The following is a 13,686-nucleotide window of genomic DNA, read 5'->3' as shown; positions in this document are numbered from 1 at the left end:
TTAGAAAATGTACTTAAGGTTTCCAGGGTAGAAGGATGGGGAGAAGGGATGTTAGGGAGTTTGGGACAGAGAAGTACACACTGCTACATTTTAGACTGGATAAATCTGCTCAGTGTTACATGGCAGCCTGAATGGGAGGGGAGTCTGGAGGAGAATGGATACATGTATATGTATGCCTGAGTTCCTCTGCTGTGCACTTGAAACTATCACAGCATTCTAAATCAACTATACTGCAATATAATTTTTTTAATTAAAAAACAAAACCCAGTAAGTAGTTGCTATAATAATAATCCTATTATTGATAATAGTTGTAAATAAAAGTGTGAAAGTGAAAAATGTTAGTCGCTCAGTTGTGTCCCACTCTTTGCAACCCCATGGACTGTAGCCCACCAGGCTCCTCTGTCCATGGAATTCTCCAGGCAAGAATACTGGAGTAGATTGCCATGCCCTCCTCCAGGGGATCTGCCCAACTCAGAGATCAAATCTGGGTCTCCTTGCATTGCAGTCAGATTCGTTAGGGTTTGAGCCACCAGGGAAGTCCACAGTTGTAGATAACTATATTATTGTTTCAATTAACATCAATCTGTGCTCTCCTACACCTCTGGTCAAGCTACTTGCCCTGCCCTGCATATCTTCTCTCCCTGCCTCACCCACGCCTCTCCAAATCCCACCCATCTTTCAAGGCCCAGGTGGGTCCTACTATGTTCAAGATGGCCTCATTCTGAACCTGCGGACCTGAATACCAGTGCCGGCACGATCGTTTACATCGCTAAGGAGGGAGGCTTGTCTCACTTTCTGGACAGTATGGAACAGGCAAAGAGCAGGAGCCCTGGAAGCAGGAGGTCCTGGGCTCAACCCTGACCAAGCCACAGATTTGCTGTGTGACTTTGGGCAAGTTGCTTCATCCCTCTGGACCTTAATTTCTTTCTCTGTAAAACAGAGTCATCATAGCTGCCCTGCCCACCTCTCCAGCCCATTGTAAGAACCCAGTGAGTTCATGGATATAAAAGAAATTTTCAAACTTTAATACCTGATCTCAACCTAAGGTCTTATTGTTTCTTATAAAAGCAACAACCACCACCATAGGAAATGATCTGTTCACTTCAGACCAGCTGGAGGCCAGACACTTCTGTTTTCATTTACCCTAACACCGTAAACCCGGATTGCAGAGTGGTCCTGACTCGGGCTAGTTTACACACAGTCACCAAACAGGGATTCCTCTTGTCAGGGAGACTCAGAGGATGCCAGAGAGCAGGTGGGGAGGGGCTTCAAGTAAGGGAGATGATTATAAAACTGGCCAGATGTGGACTTCTCTGGGTTCCCTCCAGGGGCCCACCTCCCTCACCTGCTTCTAGCCTCGAGACCTGGCCCAAGCCTATTTCTCTTCTGGAAACCATCCCTTCTTCCTTCCCACCTATAAACCTGCATTTCTCTCACTCATCCTTCAGACCTTGATTTTAAAGCCCACCTTCTCCTGGAAGTCTCTCTCATTCCCAAACCAGGCCCAGGGGTCCCATATGTCCCTAACAGACTTTCCGTCACCCAAGCAGCCTTTGTCAAATCTGGATCCTCCACAGAATTCAGCCCAAATGCCCTGAGGCGCCCACTGTAGGCAATGCATTGACGTGTCTTCTCACACCGAGAATGGTTCTGGGCTTGTGAGAAAAGAGCCACTGGGACCATTTTCTGTGTTCTGCGGGGCTTTGGCTAGGAAAGGCTACGGGATTATTTATGTGTCTCCCTGATGGACCGTGAGCCTCCTGAGGGCAGAGACCATTGTCTTTTTTACTGCTGCGCTCCCAGCGCCTAGCTCAGCACACAAAGCAGGCACTCAGTAAAAGCACTGAATGAACTGCCCCTGTTCCCTTCTTCAGTCCATTGAAAACTTGGGAGTGACCGAGCAGGGCCCACTTGATGCCTCGCTCCTTCCGGCACCCAGTGGATAAATTAGATAAAGTGGGGACTAAAGGCACAGCTTCCTTCATTGCCCAGAGCCAGAATCCTTCACTCCATGCCTGACTACAGTCCCAGCTGCTCCAGAACCTTCCAGCACTCCCCGTTTGCCTACAGGAAGAAGGAGAAAAACTGCAAGGGTTGATTTTTTTTTTCTTCTGTCTCAGGAACTGACACCAGATGCCTTCCCTGTACAGCCTCATCTCACTCTGCCAAGCCCTGACAGTTAGGGATCTGTGGGAAGCAGCCCTGAAGATGTCCCCAGTGATCCCCACCTCCACCTCCTGGCAGTCCCTTTGTAATTCTGTAAGCCCCTTCGTAATCCTCTCCCCTAGGGTGTGGAGTGGACCTAGCAACTAGCTTCTAACAAATTGAATACAGCTGAAGTGATTGGATGGGACTCCCAAAGCTGGGGTTGTAAAAAGCCCTTAGCCTCCATCTTTTTTCCTTGCCTCTCAGGTTGCTCCCTCTGGGAAAAGTAGCCTCAGTGTAAGGTGGCCCTGTGGACACGCCCACATGGGAGGGACTGGAGACCACCAATCACCAAGTAAGTAAGCTTAGATGGGGCTCCCCATCAAGCCTTCAGATGAGCCTGCACCCTCCACCAGCAGCTTGACTGTAACTTCAATAAGGACATTAAACTGGAGGCCTTAGCTACAGTGTCAAGATTTCTGACCCACAGAAAATGTGACATAATTAACTGTGTGTTTGCTGTTTTACTGGTGAAGAAAATGGCAATCCATTTCAATATTCTTGCCTGGCAAATCCCATGGACAGAGGAGTCTTGTGGGCTACAGTCTGTGGGGTCACAAAGAGTTGGACATGACTGAGTGACTGAGCAGGCACATTGCTGTTTTAAGCCACTAACTTTCAGAGTAATTTGTTATGCATCAATACAGATCACTTAGTTCCACGGTACAGATGAGGAGACAGAGACTCTGAGAGGCAGTAATTTGCCCAGGGTCACACAGTTAGTAAGCAGTGAAGCTGGGCTCTGACTTGCAGACCTGTCTGGCTGTGCAGTCACCCTCACTGGGCTGCAGCTAGCCAGCCAGCATGCTCGGTCCACTCTGCCTAGTGTGAACCCTCCACTCTACCCTGGTCAGTTTCTCCATGATCTCTGCAGCCCCCATGCACACCCTTTGTTGTGTAGGGTTAGGGGACATGTTAGCACCTGATCATCTGACCCATAGAGCTTGGCCATGGGCAGAGCAGGTCCTGCTGCTCCCTGGAAGACCAAATGGATCCAGTGACCAGGTGGACAAAAGAGAGTGGCAGGGAGCGGGCGTGGGCAGAACGGGCACCCTCACAACCAAGTTAATCTCCACACAGAGCCTCCTGCTCTCATTCACTCCACGGCATCCCCGTCCCTGACGTTTCCAGCAGCCAGATGTGTGTGCAGGTGTGTCTCCCAGCACTGCAGGCAGGGAACCAGCCCTCCCCCCCTCACCCCAACATTCCAGAAGGGCATTCCAGATGATAGCCTTTCTGCGCCCCTGTCTTTGCAGTTCAGTTCAGTCGCTCAGTCGTGTCCGACTCTTTGTGACCCCATGAATCGCAGCACGCCAGGCCTCCCTGTCCATCACCAGCCCCCGGAGTTCACTCAGACTCACATCCATTGAGTCGGTGATGCCATCCAGCCATCTCATCCTCTGTCGTCCCCTTCTCCTCCTGCCCCTAATCCCTCCCAGCACAGTACCCCCACAAGATGCCCCAAGCCAGGCCGGAGAGAATGGGGGGTGCATGGCTTAGTGCATGTGCCACACAGACCACCACCCCCAGCTGTCCTCGGTATGCACATGTGTGCATACACACACAGCAGGTGCCTGCCTAACAGGGACACAGCGTGCAGGTAACACACCGTGCCAGGGGCCTGCCAAGGCTGGAGGAGGCAGAGTTGCAGTCTTGCTCCTTACAGGCAGCCGGGGTGTATGGGGTGTGTGTACGCTTTTGAGCGCACACAGGCCTGGAGGAGCCTCTATGAAGACCCTCAAATGCACGTACACTGTGCTGGCTGTGTGCCAGGTGGGCTGCCCTTTATGCCTGCTAGCTCTCTTACTCTTTCCACAACCCTTCCAGGTAACCCTTACCACCTCCAGCCACTGAGACTCAGACAAATAAAGGCACTGACCCAGAGTCACTCACACAGCCAGTAAGAGCAGAACAGGATTCAAATTCTCACCAGGAACACCCGTCTCACTCCCTCTCCAGCCCTGCCTGGCCTGTCGCCCAGCTCAGGGCTCGCGTCTTCCCTCCTATCTGCTCCCCTAGACCATCTGCTCCACCTATGTTGATGTGGTCCAGCGGCCAGAGCCAGAACCCCACATTCTTCCTTCTTCCTCATTGGCCAAGCATCTGTGGGGTTCCAGACACTGGGCTGGGTGAAGAGAACAGACAGGGATCAGCCTAATTCCTCACACCCACAGGCATAAGTTGGGTGAGTGTGTGTCACCTGTGTTCACAGACACACCTGCCAGGCTCTGGGGGCTCACCTTGGCCTAAAAGCCTCCAGAGCTGCTGCCGGGAGACAGGCGGCTCTTTCCATGCTAATCCCAGATCACCAAAGTCCCTGTGATGGCCTCCCCCCTGCTGCTGGAGTGAGAATTAAGGAACCATGAAGGGGAAGCAGGCGTTAGCCGCGCAAGGGACAAGGTCTGGATTCCCTCTGAGCTGCCAGCTCCGTGACCTCAGTCAGCCATTTCCCTTTCCGAGCCACAGCATCCCCTTCCACAAAGGAACAGTGGGAGCCAGTCTCTCAGGCCCCTGCACCCCAGCATCTGGAGTTTGCTGGTCCATGGCGTTTGTTGGTGACATGTATGTCTGGGTGCATATGTGCGTGTCTTTCGCACATCAGCCCCTCAGCAACCGGTCCATCCTTTGCCCTGGGTCACAGGGGCGTGGGGAGCACAGAAGAAAGTGAAGGGGGCAGGAAGGAAGAGGAGGGGAGGGTGGGAAGGAGAGGGATGGGGGGCCTCTGTGCTCTCCCCACCCCCATCCTGCCCTCAAGACAGGGAGCAGCTCTGGAAATCTGCCTCATGAAAGAGATCAAGCGTGTAACTGCCGAAACCATTTTCCAAATGAGAATTAATCTCTCCCAGGGGTCCTCTGCCAGGCTGATCCCAGAGGAGCCCGACTCCTCACCACCAGCCTGATCACACAGACACACACAACTTGTGCAGAAACACTGACCTCTACCAAATAACAGACTGTCACAAATGTGGCTGCTCACATACGGAAACCCAGACACAAAATGTTCGGCCTCTTAAATACGACACGGATAGGTACACGTTATGCAGGTACACACATACAGAGGTCTAAAACTCAGATACAATCAGCAGACACCAGAAACACAACCACCAGGACACGTCCACAAGCATACCACTAGAAAAACCCACACACAACCCTTCACCGCGCGCTGTAACCCAGCAACCCAAAGTCTTCAGCCCCAACCAAACCAACCCCCAGGCACCCAATCAGGAATGAAGGACCTCTATGCTCCAGAGTCAGGTTGCAGGGCTGACAGCACCCCTAGGAAGGAGCAAGCCCCTGGCATCTCCCACTTCCTCCAACTTACCTCCCAAAAGTGGGTGAAACCAGAGCCACCGGGGCAGCCCAGGCACAGGTGTGAGGACCCGCAGGTGCAGACACCCATGCAGGGTCCTGGCTAAGGGGCTCTGTGGGCACAGGCCAACAGTCGCTCTCCACGCCCCCAACTCCCCCCACTATTCGTGCTGATGGAAGGCTGAGGGCAGAGCTGGGGTCTGCTTACGGGGGCCCAGGCTGAGGAGACTGGTCCAGGTGAGGGGCTGGCTGCCAAGGCCCTCATCCAATGGTCCGACTCATGGAGTCTCAGTGCACCCCCGCCAGGCTATCCTCCTGTTCCCCACGAGAGAGGGAGGAACAGGACACACCCCTCAGAACGCCTCTCCAGGCCCTTACTCACATTGTCTCCTGCGTAAGGAGACTACTATCATTAGCCCCATTGACAGATGAGAAGACCAAGGCTCGAGGAGATGCTTGCCCTTGCCGCCACCCGTGTCTGTCTCCTCCAGAGCAGGAGTTCTTGATGGCCATAGCCATCTTGGGTACTCTTGGGGTCCTGCTCCCTTCTGAACCCCGGGCTCCCAGGCAGCTGAAGATAGCATGCTGTGGCCTGAGCCTGTTCTGAGGGCCTCTTCATCCTTCCCAGCCACGGGCCTGCCCAAGTCTGACTCCAGTGGAAAATGCCAGTCGGCTCCAGACCCTATGCCAGCAGGCCCCACTGGGGCCAACAAGCCCAAGAGGAGCCCCCGCCCCACAGATGGGCAGGGCCAGGCCCAGGTCAGGCCAGTCCAAGTCTCAGGCCAAGGCCCAGGCCACTGGCACTGCCTCTGGCCGGCTTCGGATTATGTGTCTTCCAGGGCCTTCCATCTGTCACTTAGCCCTCTGGGCCCAGGACAAAATTCATTTCCTTTTAAGAGAGCCAATGATTCGCTTTTCCCACGTTTCCTTCCCTGCCTTTTTCTTTTTTTAATTAGAAATTACTCTGTCAAAGTCCAGGGCCCGGAAAGGGGAAGTCACCTGGTCACCAGTCCTGGCCACGGCTTCCCACTCGCTCCTGCCACCACCCTCCTTTCTTCCCAGGCGTTTCCCAGTTCCTCAGTGCCCACTGAACCCAGCAGATGGAGGCGGCCCCACCTCTTAATGCCCTGCCCGAGGAGGGTGGAGGCACACAGCGGGGAGTGTAGCAGGGACTCCCCAAGGTCAGCCCACGCTGTTCTGGCACCAGCCAGTTTGTACAGGAACCCCAACTCCTGGGGCCCAGTGATGACAAAACAAGTCCCTGGGAAGGCTTCCCCTTCTGGGTCTGGTGCCACATCGGCCATGTTCCTCCCAAGACCACAGCCCTGGAGCCAAGCAGACAAGGAGAGAGGAGTAGGGGCAGGCAGCAGCCACCCAGCAGTCCTCTCTCCCACCCCTTCACCTGCCAGCCTCCTGGTCTGCCTGAGGTCTAGGTGAGCACGGATGTGAACCCCAGGAATCAGAAGTTCATTGACCTCCCCGGCAGAGCACATGCTTTCAGAACTGAGATCAGGCAATGTGGGGGTGTCACTTGCATACCGCTGTGTGCTTAGGCACAAGTCAGCACAGATACACACGCACAGACACCTCCAATGGGCACAGACATGCACACACGCGTGTACCCACACATCTCTCCATGGCTCCGTCATGGAGCACAGCACTGACCTCCATGGCCCATATCCCAGGACCCACAAACAGATCCTCCCAGCTGTCTAACTGAGGGTTGCCTTGCTTCTAGGAGAGGGACCTATGGGCCCCAGACCTCACATCCCACTTGGCGCTGATCAGCACCCTGGGGAGGTAAGAGGATGAGGAGACTTTGTGGGGAGACTCAGCTGCCTGACGGACTGCCAGGGAAAGACCCCCTCTTCCTGCTTTGCCCAACCTCCTGTTTCCATCCCCTCTGCCCCCGTCCCACTCAAAGGCACCCCCTTCCAAGGTCCCAGAGCCTCCCCAAGAGGCAGGGGGGATGGCCATGCTCTCAGCCCCAGTGCCTCTTGGTCCCAGCCTCCCTAAGCAGTCCCCAGGCTGGGGATGGATAGACCCTCAGGTGTCAGCCAGGGCCTTACCGTGGAGGGTGCTCCGGGTGATCTGTCCCCCCATCGCGGGCAGCAGGGAACACGGCCACCTCCGTTTGGCCGGCTGGCCTCGTCACCGAGCCGCCCTGGCGGCCAGCTCCCCTCCCCCTGCCCCCCCTCCTCCTCCTCCGTGGCCAGCGGCAGCCGGCATGGCAGGGCCGAGCCCGCCCCTCCTGCGCCCCCCCACACACACACACGGCACACTGCCTGCAAGACGGGCCACACACGCGCGCACGCCCCTCTGGCCCCGCTCACAGCCGCCTCCCAGCTCCCACCCACTCCCGGAGCCTCCCCCACCTCCCCGCGCTGGTACAGGCGATGGGATCTGTCATGTTTATTTACATAAGGAGGAGGAGACTAGAGGCTTCCTGAAATAGCCGAGCTCCAGAAAGCACTGGAGATGCCCCAGCCAGAGCGCATACACACACACAGACACACAGACACGCACTCATGTACGCACGCACACATGCACATTCCCCATCACGGACACACACACACACACCCTCACCGTTCACCTAGGCTACAGACATTCACACGCGTCACGCACCTACTACATGCAGACACTGGGGAAACAACGGGACACTGTGGTGAGCAAGACAGACCCGCTCTCTGCCCTCAAGGGGCTTACAATCTCACTCATGCAGCTTAATAGCAAAGAGCTGACATCCTCCTAGCTTCTTCCAAGTGCTCCATACATATTAACCCCTTTGGTCTTCATAGGCTGAATGATAAGGTCAGCACATGGTTATTATCAATAGGTACCATCGTTATTGCTATCTGAGAAATGAGATGAGAGAACTGAGCCACAAAGAGGCTACCTACCCAGGAGGTGACAGGGCTGGGAGGCAAACCCAGGCAGTCTTGCGGGGGGTGGGGTGGGGCTGGGGGTTAGATTCCTTTACCCCCACACCAAACCTTCACTTTCATCACAAACACACAAAACACACACCAGCATATACAGACCACACTACCTGTCTATACCACATCACAGGTATACGCACAAACACAGGCTCTAAAGCACTTGAAAGCATTCACCGCCGTGTACATTTAGTTACCTCCTGCTCACCAGTACACACCCCTGTACAGACACACCTCGCAGGGTACACGCACGGCAGATGCTCAATCCCACAGACTTGAGAAGCCTCTGAAGAAATCCTGAGGTGCAGAACCTTGTACCTTTGGGGGACGGAAGGGGGCCGAGAGGGCAGAGGGTGGTGGGAGGGCAGGCCCTCCGGCCCTGGGCAAGCATGCTGGGACCCCAAGGCATCATCAAGAGACTAGCCACTAAGTGTGTAGCAGGCACTGCCTATGTAATCTGATTTCTCTTCCAGGTGGCAGAAGCTTCTGTTATGTCCATTTTACAGAAGAGAAAGTGGAGGTTCTGAAATGCTCAGGCTACCGAGCAGGTCAGGGGCAGGGGCAGGATTCAAGCAGACAATCTCCCAGCCGTCACCATCAGAGTCTCTCCCAGGAGAACAGGACTACCCCCTCCTCCCAGGTCCTGGCTCGGCCCCAGCTCCTGTCTCCAGGCCCAGGGATGTGGGCTCCCAGAGATAGATCTGGGTGGGGAGGGAAGGCTAGGGGGCAGAGGGGTGGGGCTGGGAAAGGAGCCACAGGAAAGGTGTCAGATGGAACTCAGAGGCCCAGGCACTGTAAGGGGCTGGTCTGGGCATCCTGCCCTCAGCTCAGGACCCTGCTACTGAGCGGCGGTGGGGGGGGGGTCTCCTGAGTGGGCCTGGGGGAGGGGCATGGAGGGGGAGAGGCATCCGGTGTGGACCTAGGGTCAACAAGCCAGAGGGCTGGGCAAGCCCACAAGCACACAGTGTCACAGCCCCCCAAACCAGAGGCTGGCCTGAGACTCCTCCCTGGGAGAAGCTGTGACACCCGATTCTACACAGGGTGCTTCCTTTCTCCAGGCACATGCTTGACTGTATGTGGCCACACACACACACATACACTCCGTGACACGTGTACACACAGCTCCTCTGGAAGAGTAAGTCAAAATCTGATCAAGAGGAAACAACCCAAAGACTTTTCTGGGGTAAATAATCACAGAAACAGCAAACACAAGGCCTCAATGTGTGCCAGGCAGTCCTAAGCACATGACACCTATTAACCTGTTCAGTTCTCACACAACCCTGAGAGATCAACTGCACTCTTATGCCCATTTTACAGATGAGGAAACTGAGGCAAAGAGGCTGCTCTGGAGGCTGTTCCTACAAAGCAGAAGTCAACTCCCTTCAACCCACCTGCCTTTAAAAGCACCAGTTGGTAAGCCTTTCCTCACCAACCCTTCCCACTTTGGGCAGCCTGATCACCCACCATCACCCAGCCCTATAGAGTCCCCCTTCTTGGACCTTGTCTCTCCTCTGAGCCTGAGTTAAGCCTCTCCCAATCTGCCGTCTCACTCCACCGTACGCAAGGACAGTCATGGCCTTGTCTGCCTGTCCTGGCTTCCTGCATGCATTGCAGCAATTCAACATGACTAACACTTATTAAGCATCTCCAGTGTGCCAGACTCCAAGCTGTGCACTGGGGATGCCACAGTGACCAACAGTAGACAGGTCCTGGCTCTCGTGGACCTACAGTCTGGAGAGAAATAGGCATTTGTCAAGTAGTAGAGTGAGGAAGACACTAAAGTGTTCTGGAAGAAAGCAGGGCTCGGGGCAGGCTTTCCTGAAAGCAACTGTGAAGGATAATTATATGCACGTTCCTGTGTTGCAGAGGTAGCTTAGCGGGAGGGAGTGCTTCTGGGGTAGTGAGCAAAACACATGCAAAGGCCCTGTGGCTGAAGGGAGCCCAGCCCTTTCAAGAAGCAAGGATGGAGCAGGGACTGCAAGAGCAGCCTGGGGGGATTTTCTGATGGCAAAACCAGGGGAGCTGGGGACACACCAGCAAGAGCTTAAAGAGCAGGGCGAGGAATCTGGACTTTTTTCTGAGAGCCATAAGGAACTCCTGACGGACTTCTTCAGGGAGGCAGCAACACCAGGTCTGAACTGCTAAAAGGTCACCCTGCCATCTGGTGTGCAGAACGCACAGAGGAGGCAGGAAGGCACCAGGGGAGAACACAGCGGCAGCCACAGGGCCAGGCTGGTCCTCGACTTGCCCTTGCTCCTCAGACCTAGCATCGTGCCTGGACAGAGCCAGCTCTCAGAAAATCACTCACCCATGGAACTGAATCTGTGTGATGCTCTGGAGATGGGGGGTGGGTGGGGACAGGGAGAGTCCTCCAAGTTGACGGCAGTCCACACTCCAGCCACAGGAGAGGAAATGAACAGAGAACTGAGACAGCATGGGCAGCCCCAGGCCTTTATGGCACCACTGTCTGAGGAGTTTCCTAGCAGATTCCCTGGGTTCTGTTTCCTACAAATCCACGTCCCCAATTTAAATGGGGAGTGGCAATGTCCCGTGACTGAGGATTGCCCCCATTGCCTCCCAGGGCGGTGTTCAGGCCTGTACAGATGACATGGGAGCCAGTGCTGCCCCGCTTCCCAGTTTATTCGTTGGGGCATCACACAAATTTTCATTTGGCCAAAGGATTCTGTCACTAAAAGGGGTGAGAGGACGCTGGACCTACATCGTTCATTTGTTCATCCGGCATTCACTGCGGGCCAACGATGGACCCACTAGTGAGTGAGACCCAACTTCTGCCCTTCAGAAGCCAAGCAGGAGCCACGCTGGGATCAAGGAATGAGGCTCCTTTGGCTCTGGCTGAACATTTGCAGCGCTTTGTTCTGTAGCCAGAAAGGATGTGAACGAGGATGTGAAAGGGGAGTCTACAAGCCAGTCTACAGAAGTGACTACAAGCGCCACCACTTATTGAACAGCTGCTCTGGCCCAGTTTCACACACATAATCACACCCACCCCACCCCACCAAATCCCTGCAGGATTATAATCATCCCCATCTTGCAGGCTATAAAGCTGAGACAGGAAGGTTAGGAGGTTACATCGACATGGAGTTCAAACTCTACTCGAAGTAGAGTTCAACTGGGTAACACTCAAGGCAGAGTTCAAACCCAGATCTGCTTGACATTCAAAACTCACACTTTATCCAGAACAGATGAAAAGGTAGGAGTGCTTCTTTCTTGGGGAAGAGAAGACAAGGGGACAATGATCTCCTTAAGGAATCAGAAGGGTTCTAGGTGGAGGCAGGGCCTAGGAATGGTCCAGTAAGCCGAGGGTGACATTCCAGGGATGGAGCTTGGATGAAGGCAAGGGAGACTGTGGTCTTGCCCGAGCCTGGACTTCCCATCTGCTAACAGGAGAGCCCATCCTAGAGATCTTGGAGGAAGCAGACCCATCCTTGACGTTGAGGGTAGGGGAAGGAAGGGGCTGTGGTCCCTCAGAGCACACAGGCAGAAGGCAGGCCTGGATGTGCCCTTGGGGAGCAACTAGGCAGACAGAAAGCCTGCCCAGGCTTCAGAAAGGAGCCCTCCCTCTCTAGCTAGCCCCCTGCTGCCTCTGCCCTCCAGCCCCATCCAGGGAACACTCCCCCTCTCTGAACCCATTCAGCTCCTGAGACCTTCACCCTGCTAGCGTCCCCCTCATCTCCCAGCCAACTCCTCTCTCCTGACCCCTTGCCACCTGCTCCTCTTCCTTCCTGGGCCCCCTCTTGGTCCCCACAACGAGCTCCCCACCTCAACCCTCCCCTCACCACATCCTTCTTCATCCACATCTCCCAAGACCCAGCACCTCTCAGAACGTAAAGTCTAGACCACACCCAACAATGGCACAATAAAACCTGGAACAAGTTCCCTGGACAAGAGAAACCATTTAAGTCAGAGACCCTAAAATCTCTGAAGGGGAGGGAATGTGAGAGAGTGTTGGGTCCAGCCATCACCTTCGGCTGCGGCAATGAGGTCGAGTAAATCGTGGGCTTTCCCCTGGCTGCACAGCGGGTGGAAGGCAGGAGCACTGAACTCAGGTCTAATGTCATCTGATGTTTAACATAATACACAGGTCGGGACATCAGGCAACATGGAAGACGGCTCAAGGAGAGGTGATAACTTCTCTTTACAGCAGGGGAGGTAGACAGAGGAGCCTGGTATAAAGAGAGGTCAGCAAGGGGAGGCGGCCCTGCTAGGAGGAGCTGGGAGGCAACTTCTGGCTGCTTTAATGTCTTTTTTTCTTTTAATCAAGAACAAGGGATAATTTGATTGAGCTGATGAGTCACCTGGCATTTGGGGCTTAAGGCTGACCCATGTCCCCCAGTGGCTAGGGCCATTTTCCCTGCCTGATTAAACGGGGCCTGGTGCTAAAGAACGGGAAGCAGCGAACCCCCAAAAGCTGCCTCCTACTCCAGAACCTAAAGTGGAGGCTGCTGCCTGGAGGCTGTGAGAGAGAGCGAGCGCATGGCGATGACAAAGCCGCACAGGGACAGAGAGCAGGAAACCGGAGCCAGGGAGCCCATGGGACGTCCTCGGGGGTGGGACAGGTGCCCCAGCAGTGACAGCTGCCAGCGCCCAGGATGACGGGAACACAACAGGTGCAGAGGCCGGGGCAGGGACTGAAAGGGAATCTGAGAAAACAGCCTGGAGTTGGGCATCCCTTCCAGGTCCCAGGCCCAACGCCAAGTAGCCCTTTCTCAGACCCTCTGAGACTTCAACGCACCTCCTCCTGCTCCCCCGGTCTGGGCCTCAGGGCCACCATGCCCAGCCTGGACTAGACAGAGGGGTCACCGTCCGTGCCAGGCAGAAAGGACAGAACAAGGAAGAACAAGGTTTCAGTTCCCAGAACACAGTGTGCCAGACAGAGCCCACAGCCACAGAGCCCCCAGCTGGAACCAACATTTGCCCATGATAAGATCTATGACCCCCACCAGGAAGGGTGGGTGCCTTGCCACCCACCTGCGTGGAGATTTGAGCTCTGATCTGGAGGTCAGATAGGCAAGCTCCTCCGCCACGTGACTGGGCAAGCTACAGAGCTTTCCCGAGGCCTGGGGCTTGGCTAGAAACAGCAACCGCTGATGATGTGGTTCAGACAGCCAGAGAACTCAGGAATCCAGGTAGGACCTGAAGAGGCTAGGCTCTCTACCCCAACCTCAGAGAGGAGAGACCTGGGATGTGCAGATTATGAGTATATAGTACACCAAGG

General features: G+C 55.0%; 1 protein-coding gene across 4 annotated transcripts in view; it reads right to left on the bottom strand.

Annotated features, from left to right (window-relative positions):
* NEURL1 (neuralized E3 ubiquitin protein ligase 1) overlaps window positions 1-13,686 on the bottom strand; it is a 74,336-nt gene that overhangs the window by 24,739 nt on the left and 35,911 nt on the right. Inside the window, exon 1 of one of the 4 annotated variants that reach the window (XM_042238538.1) lies at window positions 6,514-7,650. The exons of 1 other annotated variant lie outside the window; for it this stretch is intronic. Coding sequence is in view for 2 of the 3 variants with exons in the window: in XM_012102872.3 (XP_011958262.2) it covers window positions 5,897-6,098 (202 nt within the window). In the remaining variant the exon portion in view is untranslated. Of the gene's footprint in view, window positions 1-5,896; window positions 7,651-13,686 lie in introns of those variants that run through there. 2 more of the 4 variants (XM_012102873.3, XM_012102872.3) reach the window with 2 other exon arrangements.

Source organism: Ovis aries, chromosome 22 (assembly GCF_016772045.2).
Source record: "Ovis aries strain OAR_USU_Benz2616 breed Rambouillet chromosome 22, ARS-UI_Ramb_v3.0, whole genome shotgun sequence".
NCBI lineage: Eukaryota > Metazoa > Chordata > Mammalia > Artiodactyla > Bovidae > Ovis > Ovis aries.
Note: the sequence above shows the minus strand (reverse complement) of the source record. Positions and strands in the feature narration are given on the sequence as shown.